General features: G+C 48.8%; 1 protein-coding gene and 1 pseudogene across 1 annotated transcript in view; both read right to left on the bottom strand.

Annotated features, from left to right (window-relative positions):
* Positions 1–4,362: 4,362 nt before the first annotated feature.
* Positions 4,363–14,955, bottom strand: part of itga10 (integrin, alpha 10) — a 182,549-nt gene continuing 171,956 nt past the window's right edge. The window contains exons 28-31 of the mRNA XM_068022751.1: positions 13,378–13,491; positions 12,520–12,615; positions 6,531–6,644; positions 4,363–5,542 (exon numbers count right to left, since the gene is read on the bottom strand). Of these exons, the coding sequence (XP_067878852.1) occupies positions 5,471–5,542; positions 6,531–6,644; positions 12,520–12,615; positions 13,378–13,491 (396 nt within the window). The 3' untranslated portion in view covers positions 4,363–5,470. The remainder of the gene's footprint in view (positions 5,543–6,530; positions 6,645–12,519; positions 12,616–13,377; positions 13,492–14,955) is intronic.
* On the bottom strand, positions 11,058–12,071 carry LOC137356806 (transmembrane protein 59-like; annotated as a pseudogene).

Genomic DNA, 14,955 nt, shown 5'->3' with positions numbered 1-14,955 from the left:
GGGAGTCTTCATAATTGACCCTGACATCCACCCTTGTGCATTTTCCAGCAGACTGTCACTGAATAGCATTCAGGAGCAGGGTCTCTGCCTGCTTTCTCCCACACCCCTGGCCTTTACTAGCTAACCCATCAGATAATGCCCATTACATGGTCTGACCAGAAGATTTTACCTCCTGCTGATTCAGATGTTGTGGGCTCCAGGTTCAGGTCCTGATCCTCCCTGTTCTGCCCCTCAACCAAGGATTCCACTTTCAGTTTTAAAACTGAGTGCTGATGGGTTTCTAGTCTGCGAATGGTTTCTCCTTTCTCCCTCCAGCTCCCATAAGCACCTTGCATTTGCTGTCAGGTATCCTGGCCACTTCAGGCAGTTCTGCTGCAGCTGCTCCCTGTAGAATCACAGGTAGTTAGACATCCTCTAATAAATGGTGCAGTGCGAAAAGGATGGCAGGTCACAGGAAGGAGAAACAATGGAATTCAGGAGCACAGGAACAAGTAAACAGTTGTAGGGCCAGTGCTATTTCATCTCGCCCTCTCCTAGGCTGGGAGCCACTGATCTCAGAAACTGCTTTCTCTTTTGTTTTACTGCATCCCCTCGTGGGCAGTTATATTATAGCACAGACAGAAATCATGGACAAACTGTAGAGCAGCGTTCTCTAAATTTAGCGTCTCCTTCCTCCTGCTTTTCTTCCTCACCCTGTCTCTGTTGGGGACGAATCTCCAGGCACCAGGAGTCCTCTGGTACCTGGCCACAGTTACAATTCTTCAGCTCAAAAATGAGTGTCAGTAGGAGATTCAACTTCTGTGGCTTGTACGGCTCTGTGGAATTGGATTTGGCGAGTTTTTAAAAATCTTTTCATACCTCCAAAGAGCATCTGTTTGTGTTGAGTGGGATGTGATTAGGGAATCAGGGTCATGCCATCATTAGAGTAACTGTATAAGGTCATAAATTGTAACAAGCAGAAACTCTTCATTTTTAACATACACTGACAGTATTCATGAAGGAGAGTTCCTCCTTCCATTACCTCTTCAATCTGCAACATCGTCCAGAGGGTATGCTCACTTAGGGCAAAGACAGCAGAAGCATTAATGACAGTTTTAAGTGCCAGTGTCGGGTAGTCAGTGTTTCACATTACAATATTCTGAACGGCACACTTGGAGTGAGAGAGCGAGGTCAGAGCCTCTTACGAGACACAAGCAGGTGATGACACTCAATGGTAGATTCTGTGTGACCATGTTACTTACAGAAGAACAAATGTCAAAGGAAGCAGCGATTGGGGAAGGGATAATGACATGGTGCCACAGTGAAAATAGCATTGGGCAATTTCACCAAACATCTTTGTCATTTATTTATATAATCAACAGTTCTTTCTTGAATGCTAAAATTGGCTGTAACTTGGATGGGTTTGTAAATAGTGATGCATGAAGTTTAATTAAAACTTGATGGTGTGAGTCCATTTTCAACAGTGACCAATTTGGGGCTTAGTACAGCCGTCAATTTAATCCCAAATTGCAGAATTAACTATTGGTTTTATTCTTAATTCGTGCAGGGGAAGGTAGTGGCTTTCATGGAGTAAAAATAATGGACAGTTTAAATTGTCTAAGGTTAGGGCCTTGAGCCTGTGGGGTGAGCTGCAGTTGTGTAGCACCACTTTTCAGACTCGGGGATGCAGTACTGGTTTGGTTACTCACCAAGGGCTGCCAGTGGCGAAGACATATCACTGCAACACTGATGCCGCAGGCCTGGTGTAGCAAAGGGCCGCATACCAACGTGTAACATTGTCTCCCATGCTTCAGCGTTTTTAGAAAGAAACCTAGTAAAGTGTGAACCTTGTATATGTTCACAGGACAGAATGAAGCCATTCGGCCTGTCATAATTGTGCCAGCTCTTTGAAAGAGTCCCACACACTAGCTTAGTTTGCAGGTATTGTTACTGTCCAAAACGTACCCAAACAAGTACTGCTCTGATGCCGATCCCTGGCTTTGACTCCGGCTGCTGGTCTTGGTACCAGCTTGTTTGGTGCAGTGACTACAATGTATCCGGCATACTGAGTACGTACAGGAGCTGACACGGAGGCACACACAAGCCATACAATAGCAGACGGGAGTGATTTACTCCCTTTGCCTGGTGCTTCCCAAAATCCAGGATCTGTTGTAATATTATCTTCATTAAGGATCAGTTTTATTTTAGATAGACTGCCTTTCATGTTCACTATACTATCCCCACCCAAGGTATTGTACATGTATGTTAACTGGTGACGCAGTTAAAAATGAAACAGGAGCCAAAACTCTCCCCTTAAGAACTACTGTCAAACACTTGAAATAAAATTAAGAATGGAATTGTACTGCTCACGAGAAGAGAGTCATCTGGTATTGCATTCTGGGGTTTTTTTTGTAGTTGTAAATGTTTAATCTCTGCTCTGTCATTGGTTTAAAAGTTTTTATTTTGTAAATAAACCAAAAAAAATTGTTCAGAGATGATTTCCACTTGTCAAACCTGTCTGCATTGCACCTTTCTTCAATAGGCACACAGAGCAGGAAGAACCTGGGTTCCAGCCTGTGCTGAGTTAGCAGTTCCTGGCCTAGCCAGCAGTTGAGTTGTTGGCCTCAGTACCCCTGAGGTTAAGGAAGGGCCAATCGGTTAGGGTTTCTGCTCCTGCTCACCATCCGGGTTCTCCCACACTCCCTTGAGAAGGTGGTTGTACTGAGCCATCTTGGACCACTGCAATCTGTGAAGTGACTGTGCTCCCAGGTGCTGTTGGGGATGGAGTTCCAGGATTTTGACCTAGCAACAATGAAGGAGAGGTCAAGATATGTCCAAGTTCCGATGGTGTATGAATTGGAGAGGAACTTGGAGGTGATGATGCTTCCATGCATCTGCAGGTTGAGAGTTGCTGATCCTGTACTAGATAATAGTGCACAGTGGTGGAGGGAATGAATGTTGAAGGTGGTGGATGGGGTACCAATCAAGCCGGCTGCTTCGTCCTGGATGGCGTCGAGCTTCTTGAGTATTGTTGGAGCTGCACTCATCCAGGCAAGTGGAGAGTATTCCATCACACTCTTTGTGCCTTGTAGATGGTGGACAAGCACTGGGGAGTCAGGAGGTGGGTTACTCGCTGCAGAATTCCCAGCCTCTGACCTGCTTTTGTATCCACAGTATTTATATGGCTGGTCCAGTTCAGTTTCTGCATAATAGTAACGCCCAGGATGTTGATAGTGGAGGATTCAGCGATAATAATGCTATTGAATGTCAAAGGGAGGTGGTCAGACTCTCTCTTATAGGAGATGGTCAGTTGCCTGGCACTTGTGTGACGCAAATGTTACTTGGGACTTATCGGTCCCATTGAGGGGATGCTGTCCATCTGCATGCGGGCACAGACTGCTTCAGTATTTGAGGAATTACAAAAATGAACAGCCCTGGAACACCCTCTCTGTACTAACACTTTTTCACCACACCATTAACATACTGTTTGCCTTTGCTCCATGACCTTGTCCTAGCAACACCGCTTTTGTTACCTCTTGTCCCACCCCCACTTTACTTGCTTAAAACCTTTTACATTTCTAATATTTGCCAGTTCTGATGAAGGGTCACTGACCTGAAACGTTAACTCTGCTTCTCTCCACAGATGCTGCCAGACCTGCTGAGTATTTCCAGCATTTCTTGTTTTTATTCCTACTTTTTCCTCCTGTCTTCTCTCCATGTTCTCGTTTGCCTGCAATGTTGGGATGGAAAGTCCTTGCTGCCTGTCCAACAACTGCTAGAATGGCTCTGACACGTTATCTCCTTCTGCCAAGTTTTCAATCTTACTGCCTTTCCTACCCTGTCCAGAATGGCGTAGTCGCGAATGGAAACTATCCCAGTGCAGGAAGCTGAAGTTTTACCACTGCACGGGCATTCACAGCTGCTAATATTGTTGCATAAGATGGCTTCCTATCAATATACAATCGAGAAAGTGGAAATGAAAACATATATCAGTGCAAACAGAATGTCCTTCACATGGCTGAGCTTAGCAGCAGCAACAATCTTATATCAAAACTTAATTTTTTCACCTCACTGCCTGTTATCCACAAACACGATTCCCAACAGGAGCCAGTCAGCAGTTATCAGCAGCAGGAGCCTGGGCTGATTTCTACCAATCAGGGTAGCTAACTCAGCACAGACATCTGATCTGTGTTAATATCCAGAATCACAAAGATAATGAGAGTGGGAATATTGCTGCCTCCATCTGTCCCATTCTTTAATCTAAGATGCTGAACGTAAAAGGAGTAAATTCGGACTTTGTACAATAACCAGACAAAACTATAAATCTGGTTTTATTTTCTTAAATGTTTATTTCCAAAAGAAAAGCTTTAAATAAAGTGCACGTAAATATTTGTTCGTTAGGCTGTGAGTGAATTCAGTATCAGTGAGAAGCTGGAATCAGAGGGGTAAGAAAGATGGCTGGGCTGCCCTGAGGACGCAGGCAACTCCTTCCCTCAGTCCTCAGCTTTCACCTGCCTTCAAACTAAAGTGAGAAATGATTGGGTGGCAGTCCCTTCTCACACCCCAGGCAGGGGAAGCAGTCTGAGCAGTACAATCAGTCGTGATCCTGGTCTGACACATCTGCATTCAAACCCAACCCCGATTGATAGATACCTGAACAAATTAGAATACTGTGTTCTCTCATCTCCTGAATGCACCACTAATTGTGAATGTACAGAGTTCTTGCAAATCAAAGATGCTCATCACATGGGTGTGAGCTAGATCTGAACACAAGCTTGAGCACTTCCCGGTCCTTTGGAGTTAGCATCATGGACTGGGCAGGGGGGGGGAAGGGAAAACAGAATAACTGTGAATGTACATTTTGGGTTATCTGGTCCAACCAGTGTTTGGGAGCCTGAGTGGTTGGTAGTTACCTCCTTGCTCATTTCCTCTTCCTTGTAAGTTTGATCACAGACTCCCTTGGTTGACAGCATGAAGGCAGGCAGATGTTTCACGATCAACTCATTTAATTATGACCAAAGATGTCATTTGGCATCATTTTCAGCACAGACCTCTCGTCCCAAGGTGGCAGCTGTGCAGAGTAGGTAGAGGCTGTGAGTAGCAAGCAGCCTCAGTAGGGTGGGGTTGGCAGGGTGTGACTGAGTTAAAGGGGCTGTGTTGTCTGACGGCAGGAATGGACACCCCACACTGCCGAGTCTACATGGCGGCAGTAATAAGAACAGCTTTTAAACAATGCAGTAAAATACACCGTACAGATAGTGTCTCATAATTCACAACCGCCAGAACACAAATAGTCTCCTGGCACCCCCACCCCTGGATTGATCCCAAGAGTTTTGGGCAAGATGACATGACCCTTTAAGGAGCATTTGTAAATTGAAAAAAGCTTCAAGGAAGTGCACAGCGGTCAGTCTCTGTGTGATGGGACTGCATGGGCATGTCAGAGATTCCTGACGCTGAGTGTACTGGGTGCTGTACTGGGGCACCCTCAGCCTCACTCTTTCTTCTCATCATCCTCCTTGTCCTCACCTTCTTCCTCCTTTAATTTCCTCTTAAAGAATCCACACTGTGGGGGAAACAGTTTTTTAATATTAATGCAAGAGGTTTTTTTCCGTCTGTCCTGTTCACTCATTTCATTCCTGTCTCTACACCTCTGGAGCTTGCAGATAGGAATATTACCACCAATTCAGAGACATGGAAATCTATTCGGTCCAACAAGCCCACTGTCTTTTGATAACAAGACACTGTGTTTAGCTGCATAAGGCCTTGGAAATCTACGCTTAAGACTATTGGGTCCAGTTTTGGTTCCCATACCTGGTGTTATTGAGGCCCTGGAGAAGGTACTGAGGAGGCGGCTAAACTGATGCATAGTCCTAAGGATCTGTTACCAAGAGTTGCGGCTGTTTATCAGAGGAGTGGAGGGTTACAGAAGATATGACTGAAGTTTTTAAAATGGTGAAGGTTAGACAGGTTTCTTAAGATAGATGAAGATGGGACAAATGGTGACGTGGGTGGAAAGTTCTGAGGCAAAGAGTTAGGTTAGACATCAAGAAAAATATCCTTCCACAGAGAGAATAAATCGCCTAAGCATGGAGAGAGTGGGTGCCCATGGCCAGTGAGAATGGAGCCTGACAAGTTGCTGAGAGAGGAAGACATTTCCATTTAGAGTAAATTATGGGTTAGCTGGATTAGAAGGAATTATGAATGATCACAGGCTCCAGAGGATTACTTGATTGCCTCGGGGAGCAGGAGAGGAATTTATGCCGAGTTTTTCATAAATTGTATTACATGACCACAGGGGAATGGGGAGTAGCTGCACCATATCCGAAGGGCCAAGGCCTAATTGGCCCTCGTCCTTCTTTCCTAGGATAGACCAACCTTCTCACCAAAATTCTCAGTCTCTGCTCTCCCCTCTCAGAAAGAAATCTAGTTGTCTCCTGAACCCAACTGCACTTAGCATTCCCAACAACTTGATTACCCTCTGTGTATTTTTCTATTCCAGATTTTAATGTTAACAAAGGGCCCTGCACCAATAAACAAACGGAGACGATTACCTTCCACAAAATAAACACAATGAGAGCCAGCAGCAGGAGACCCCCGAGCGTGCTGCCGATGATAATCCACAGAGAGACGGTAATCACCACTGGTTTGATCAGCTCTAAAGTCACCTAAACATGAAATTAGACACATCAGCAAGAGATCAGCCCTATTCTTCAAATCCGAATGTAACTAGGAGTGTTTGATGGGACAGTGTAGAGGGAGCTTTACTCTGTATCTAACCCCTTTTTTTTTATTTTATGTCGAGGGGGCCTTTATTACTCAGGCCCCCTTTATATACATATTTTTAAAAATAACTTTATTAAAATCAAATAAGTAAACAAAAAACTCAAATTAAGATGCCATTCTCGGCGTCGACAATGCACTCCAATCCCTGCGGTGCCCACCGGTCGCGGAAGGTGTATCTAACCCCGTGCTGTACCGGCCCTGGGAGTGTTTGATGGGACAGTGTAGAGGGAGCTTTACTCTGTATCTAACCCCCGTTTTTGTTTTTGTTTTTTTTTCTTAAGGTGGCCTTTGTACCCCAGGCCCCTTTTATATTTTTCATGTCGAGGGGGCCTTTATTGCTCAGGCCCCCTTTATATACATACTTATATTTTTAAAATAACTTTATTAAAAACAGAAATAAACAAAAATTCAAATTAAAATGTCATTCTCGGCGTCGACAATGCACTCCAGTCCCCGCGGTGCCCACCGGTCGCGGAAGGCCTCAAGCATACCGGCGGACACCGCATGCTCCTTCTCCAGGGACACCCGGGCGCGAACGTAACCGCGGAAGAGGGGCAGGCAATTGGGGAGGACGGAACCCCCGACGGCCCGCAGCCTGGACCTGTGAATTGCCACCTTGGCCAGGCCCAGGAGCAGACCGACGAGGAGATCCTCCTCCCGGCCCACGCCCCTCCGCACCGGGTGCCCAAAGATCAGGAGCGTGGGACTGAAGTGCAGCCAGAACTTGAGGAGCAGCCCCTTCAGATACTCAAAGAGGGGCTGCAACCTCGCACACTCCATATATATGTGGCACACGGACTCGTCCAGGCCGCAGAAAGTACAGGCAGCCTGGGAGTCCGTGAACCTACTTAAAAGCCTATTGCACGGGACTGCCCTGTGCAATACCCTCCACCCCAGGTCCCCGATGTAAAGGGGGAGGACTCCTGCGTACAGAGACCTCCACCGGGGTTTCCCCTCGCCGCCAGATGGAAACACGGACCGCCAGGGCGTGTCCGGCCGGCTGACGAGGGCGAAGAAGTGGAGAGTGTGCAGGAGCAGCCCGTACAGGAGACCTCTCCGCGCCGATTGGAATGGCACGGAGGGCATTTCCAAGAGGGGGCTCGGGTTGTGCGGGACCCGCTCCTGAGGAGGGTTTCGGGGCCTGGATCCGATGAGCAGTTCCAGCCGAGCAGGGGTCAGCTCGGTCGGGAGCGCTCCGCAAACCCGAGCCCCCTCATCACTCGCAGTGAGGGGCGTCCTGGGGGTTTCGGCTACTCCTCCGCCCTTCGGTTTGTCCCCAAAGCCGGCTGCCCGGACAGCCGAGGCGCTCTTCTCTGCCAGCGGCGGAACGCCCTGACTGGAGGCGACCATGTTCCAGACTCTGAATAGATTCCGGTAAAAGACAGGAAACTCCCTCAGAGAGGCGCAACTAATGTTCTCCGCCAGGAGCTGCGTGTCGTATTGAAGGCAGTGACACTGGCAGAAAAAATACATAGTCAGTGCACACCATGCTGCCGCTAATTTTGAGGCTGGCTAGGTTATCTTCATGTCAAAAGTACTTTATTCCTATCACCAAAATACCTCATCGTGAGGAGAGAGCAGAAGTGCTCATCGCCAACCACTCCCTCAGCAGCCCAGAGAAGAATGCATTGAACCGGCGCCACACAATTGGTCTCACGACCCCATCTTTTTGAGAGTGGCACAGACGTACCTGACTAGCAGCACCAGATCTGAACTTTATTGCAGCAATCCCTGCTAACAGCAAGGAAGTCCCGGAGTTGCGCAATTGGGATGGGAGGAGACTCAGTAGGGGGCAAAAGGGTGTCCACTGCCTCACTGGCAATGGATTCTATACCGTCCTCTGTGCACCACACCGAGTCTTCATCCTCCTCCGGGGAGTCGCTGCTAGCGACCAACTCATCCACCACACACTGTAGGGCTGACATCCTAGCTGCAACAGCTGGTCCCGTCTCCATCACGATCTCAAGCCCAGGATCAATGGCAGAGGAGTCCTCCCTGGGCCCCTCTGGGGAAACTGGACCTGTGGACGCCAGCGGCCCTCCACCTCCGTCCCTGGGCCAATGAGCAGTTGCTCCCGACTCTGGAAATCCAGCTGGAACCAGGTCCAGAGCTGGAGAGAGGAGGCCATCTACCTCCCCACAGTGCCCTCAGGCTCAGTAGATGGGCACTATTCATAATATTTCAACTGCCTTTTGGATCAGATACATCCTGGACAGCAGTAACAGATGGCTGGGAAGGCTGACCCTCACAGGTCCCGCCCCCCAACCCCACCCGCCTCAACAGCAGATGATGTGTTGTTTCCAAGGGAGTTCACAGGCTCACCCACCACAGGTGGGTCCTCACTCCCCTCCTTGGGAGTTACCAAATTTACAGGGGCTTCCCCCTCCCCCCGTCTTGAGGGATAGAGAGCTCCCGCCAAAGGCTCGAGGCCCTGATGGTGGCGGTGATGGGGAGAGACTGAGGATCCATGCCAGGAGATAGACCCTGTATCTCAGGGCCCTCTTCAGAGGAGGAGTGCCTCCTCCTCTTATTCTGGTAGGGGTGCGGAGGCTTAGAAACCTCCATCACTGTAGATGTCTCTGCCTCTACCTCCACATCCTCCTTCAACCCAGATCTGTTGGACCCGAGCTAAACCACAGGCAGGTGGGCTCCCGTGATCAGGCTCGGGGGTGAGTTCAGGCTCAGGTTGCTCCTCAATATCCAGGGGACGTGGTTTTAGTTATTTGATTTTATGCCGTGCCTTCTTTCCACTTGCCACTTAGACGGGTAACCCCCTCCCCATCAGAGGCCGTGAAAACTGCAGACTCCAAAACCACCTGAGCGGTGACTGCTGCAGGTGTTGCGTGGATAAGGGGAGGTGTGGTGGCGCCACACTGGGTCGCTGAGGTGGAACTGGCAGCCTGGAGTTTGGAGCAGCTCTTACGAACATGCCCCAGTCCCTTGCAGTTGTCTTCCATGCCTTCCTCCCATGCCAGCTGCATAAAGAGCTGGCGGCGGAGGGAGAGAATGTGCCAAAGGCTGCTTTCCCAAAGACTGAGCAGTACTGAGGTGATCCCCGACCTCACCTCCTAAGAAGATGCAGGCGAGGGAGGAGAAGGAGCTCATCAGGAAGAAAGGGTGGGACGTTGGATAGAATAATGCGCTGCGCAGTGGCCCCAAGGGGGTCCATTGGCAGGAAAGTCCCACCCACGGTGAGCCCCTTGCTCAGGGCCAGGGTCACTGTAAACTCGGTCCTCAGGAAAAAGACAAAAAGACAGCCTTCCCGTATATCTTCGAGGCTGTGACAATGGCTGATGGGCTGACAACCTCAGCCATTGCCTTTGCACGAGCCTCAATAGACATACTGGGTTGGGCCTAGCTCTTAACACCATGGCTACAGGTGAGTAATCTAAATGGTGAAGGGGCCATATGGGTGGCCAGGGGCTGCAGCCACATAGGTGGCCAGGGGCTGCAGCCACATAGGTGAGAGGGCCCAAATTGCCATGGGTCGAAGAACAAGCCCAACCCCAATTCTAGGTCGACAAATTTCAAAAAGGTTTGCATGCGAGAAAGAAACAAAAATAATAAATTAGGGGCGAGGCTGATGGATGTAAGGAAAAAGGGGAGACAAGCTGAGAGTGATGAAGTGCTGTGCACAGAATGCTTTAAAACAGTCTTTGAAAACACTTCTGGTTAGGGTCAGGTGAAGCTGCCCAGGCACTATCTGTGTTCTGCTGTCGCCTTAACCTGGCAGCTTCAGCTGACCCAGGCTGGGCAATTGCGGTGGGAAGAGAGCTTCCCTGTGTGCTCATTAAAACTGCACAGTCCCCTGCAGAATTGGGCAGCCCCATTCCTTGTTGTTCCAGCCTCTTCTTCCTTCCCCAACAGTCCAAATCAAATAAACTTCTTGTGCTATAACCCCATCTCCAAACACTGCTTTGTTTCAAAAGTTTCTTTTCAGTAAAAGTTGTTGGAAAAGCTGTAGCTCTCTCTCAACTCCACAGCCTCCACCTGCCTGCAGCACAGTCAGCTGACACTCGTTGCTGCTCACAGCAGTCCAAATCAGGCAACAGTCAACCCTTTTATTTTTCCGCTAGGTACTCAGATTTTAATGCGGTGTCTAGATATTTTCGATGTCCTCTGGATGACGTTAGATTGTACAAAGTGAAATCCATGGGATTCTTTCACTGGGGGAATGCATTTACAAAAAAGGAGCAAGTGGGGGAAAGAGTGTCAATATTTCTCAATTTTGTTTTGAAACTGTATCTCGAGCAAGCAAACCGGGACTGTCTCTTTAAATTGGGAAACGGAAAGTACTAGATGAGGGTTTTACTCAGATCCACTTCCATAGGCAGATGCCCCACATCCTCTTCCTCACTGAATATCACGGCGATGAAAGGGGTCAGTCCGTATAAGCGGGTCTTCTCCACATCTTCCTGATCACCGTTAATGCTCAAAGGCTGTGACTATATATGTTAATCCGGGGCAGTCACTAAACTGGCACAACTCAGCCACAACATCACCATGATGGACAGCACTGGCAGGTTGCCAGGATCCAGCAGGGAAGGCCGGAGTGCTATGACATGCAGCCCAGGAAGTCGTGTTGAGACTGCAACCCCTCTCGATGTGTAAACGCCTGTTTGAATACGGGGTCTGGTCTTGCACTCGCTCTTCTCCGCACCTTGACACACAGCTGTATGCGGTTTCAACGTCCCGGTAACCAGCTCCTCGCGGCTGCTGGAGATCCATTCCTGGAGAATCTCCCCCACATCAGATCGCATGGTATGCAACTCCAGAGATGGAAACTCAATGTCTGAGTGAGCCTGGAACACCACAATCTTGCCATCATCAGCCTGCAGGTAGAAGGTCCAGGTGGAAGAGATAAAACTCTGGGCTAAACTGACAACGTCACTACATAGGGTGGATATGTAGTCAAAGATGGAGAGCGAGGGAACTTCAGGGGTGTTGTCAGGAGCTTGTCTCTTCTCTGCCTTTAGGAACTGCTCCCTGCAGCTCGTGTTACAGCAATACTTCTCCTTCATCTGGGTGTAAGCCTCCAAACATGCTGCCTCACACTCTCAGCTGTTCAAACCACTGAATCCATCCACAAACTGACAGATAGAGAACAGGCGGCACCCTCGCTGGTAGGTGCTCAGCGGCACCTCCCGGGTTTGGCCAGCCTGCAGGAAGGTATTGCGGCATCAGCTCTGGCACTGAGCAAAGTCCCCCAGGAGGCTGTCGAAGGGGTTGGTGCCGGAGGGGCTGCAGGTGGCGGCGGAGGCGGCCGAGAACAGCAGGAGAGTGGCGCGGATCCCGGCATCTGCTGCCATTGTTCGGGCTCAAACTGACAGTCTCGGCAGTGGCCTGACATCAGGGAGAGGCAGAGGGAGGGACAGAGCAGTCAACCCCATGCTGTACCTGCCCTGGGAATGTTTGATGGGGACAGTGTAGAGGGAGCTTCAGCTGACCCAGGCTGGGCAATTGCAGTTGGAAGAGAGCTTCTCTGTGTGCTCATTAAAACTGCACACTCTGTATCTAATCTCGTGCTGTACCTTACTGGGAGTGTTTGATGTATGCACTGGGTATCAGATGTAGGAAAAGTCCCATTCTCAGACTCTGGCGACCTGATCTTTGACATTTTACCCACTCTCTATCTACCTCTACATTCAGGACTGTTTTTAACCTTCATACTATGGATTTTAACAAAGAACTTGAGCTGCCAGAATGTAATTAACCCCCCTTTTGCTCCAGTATAAGTTAACGAGAAAAACTGCTTACCTCTCGATATCGAGCTGTCTCTGCAACAGTCAGGACCTGAGGTGTCTGTACATCCAGAGTGAAAGTAGTCACGATTTTCAGAGATTTGAACTTTGCCTGTGAAAAGAGGGTTGAAAGTTTCAACTCGTCCTCTAACCCCACATTGCAACTGAGAGCCCACAGTCCTGAGCTGCTTCAAGGGTCAGAATGTACAATCGTACTTGTGTAAAATCACATCAAGAAACATGTGTTTAGGGCTTGTGGAAATGCAGTGACTATAGTGAGCCTTCAGTGGTGGTCGTGCAATCACACGCTGTACAGTTACAGAGGGAAGTGGGCAGCAACCCGTCTAACCTACAACGCACTTTCACAAGGACAAAGTCTGGATACTCTGGTGGTCAAGGACTGGGCTCCCATTCAGCAGCGATGTTGGAAGGCTACAGCAATGCTGAGCTGAGCATTCTGCTGCACCCACACTCATCTGCTGATGTCTGTTTCCAGCCACACAAAATTCCCATTCAGAAACCCTTGCAATGCAGTCTCATGGGTTCCAGTGAAATGTTATCTAAGCGACTCACTGCACCCAAACAAAGTGTTGCTGTAGTCACTGTGGGACCAGATGGAGCAGTGTGGAGGGGCGTGGGTTCAGTGTATGTGGGGCGGGGGTGACTAGGAATGGACCCGAGGACAGATCATTGACCGAGAATGGTGCTGAACCCCGAGATACTTCCCCACTTCTCAAATCTAGAACTCACCCTGTGAGGAATCACTGGGTGTGGGGTGAGGAAAAGCCAGAACGACACAGCACAGAACTATCATACCTGGGCACTGGGTGAACTGGCTGCCAAAGAGGAGAGTTAAAAAGAACTTCAAACTCACCGTCCTGAAGAATTTGCCAAAAAGCATGTAGCCAACATGAAGGACCACCTCCTTGTTCCTGTCCAGTGTCTTCATGTGGCATGTGAGGATGTTGCACCAGGAGTTACTGCAGTCCTATTAGCACAAACATAGAGTAAGAATCAGTCCAACCTTCACTGATGGTAATTAATTGCTTCTCCATTTCAATGTACTTCCACTGCAACCCTCGACTGCTAGCACCAGGTGACATGTCACCAACCCTCAGGACTTTGACCTCAGACACTCAGGTGAATTAGGCCAACTCCAGGTTTCTTTTTTCCCTTTTGAAATCTCCGAGGTACCGGTTAATGGCCACAGGCCAACCTCTGGTGCCTTCAGCTCCGTGACTGTCAATACACTGGGGAATGTTCCAATCAGGCTCACTCCTACCCGTACTCAACACCACACATGCAGCAATCAGGAGCCGATGTGCCTGGGTGATATTCAGGCGACTGAATCCAGTTGTTGTTGTTCCCCTACGGCAGTATTGACTGAGATCAGCGAACTAAGCACTGAACAGGGATCACATCTGGGTCTGTTGTCTGTACAGCTCAGTTGCAAATATAGCACAGCATTTCCACACTGAGCTAGATTTAGGCAGGATGAGGTGCTCAATAAAAGCAAATCAGCAACAGCAGCAGAAAAATGTAATTTTATAGGGTCCCAGAGATCAAAGAGTCTTGCCTGCAACATATGTGGGTTCCATTCTACCTCGCAAGTATCTAATATCCTCTCTCTACCTCAGACCCTCTGTCCATTACCCTCTCTCTACCTCAGATCCTCTGACCATTACCCTCTCTCTACCTCAGACCCTCTGACCATTACCCTCTCTCTACCTCAGACCCTCTGACCATTACCCTCTCTCTACCTCAGACCCTCTGACCATTACCCTCTCTCTACCTCAGACCCTCTGACCATTACCCTCTCTCTACCTCAGACCCTCTGACCATTACCCTCACTTTACCTCAGACCCTCTGACCATTACCCTCACTCTACCTCAGACCCTCTGACCATTACCCTCTCTCTACCTCAGACCCTCTGACCATTATCCTCTCTCTATCTCACACCCTCTGTCCATTGCCCTCTCTCTATAGAGTCATACAGCATATTAACAGGCTCTTCGGCCCACCGCGTCCATGTCGACCAAAATGCCTATCTATACTAATCCCACCTGCCTGCATTAATTCCATATCCCTCTATGCCTTGCTCATTCAAGTACCTGTCCAGATGCCTCTTAAATGTTGCTACTGTTCCTGCCTCCACCACCTCCTCAGGCAGCTCATTCCAGATACCCATTATTCTTTGTGTGAAAAATTTACCCCTTTGATCCCCTTTAAACCTGCTCCCTCTCACCTTAAATCTATGCCCTCTAGTTTTAGTCACCCCTACCATGGGAAACATACTCTTGCTATCTACGCCTCTCATAATTTTATATACCTCTATCATGTCCCCTCTCAGCCTCCTTCACTCCAGGGAAAACAGACCCAGCCTATTCAATCTCTCTTTATAACTGAAGCCCTCCAAACCAGGCAACATCCTTGTGAATCTTTTCTGCACCCT

Source organism: Heterodontus francisci, chromosome 46 (assembly GCF_036365525.1).
Source record: "Heterodontus francisci isolate sHetFra1 chromosome 46, sHetFra1.hap1, whole genome shotgun sequence".
Taxonomy (NCBI): Eukaryota; Metazoa; Chordata; class Chondrichthyes; order Heterodontiformes; family Heterodontidae; genus Heterodontus; species Heterodontus francisci.
The sequence above is the reverse complement of the archived record's forward strand: the minus strand, read 5'-3'. Positions and strand labels throughout refer to the sequence as shown.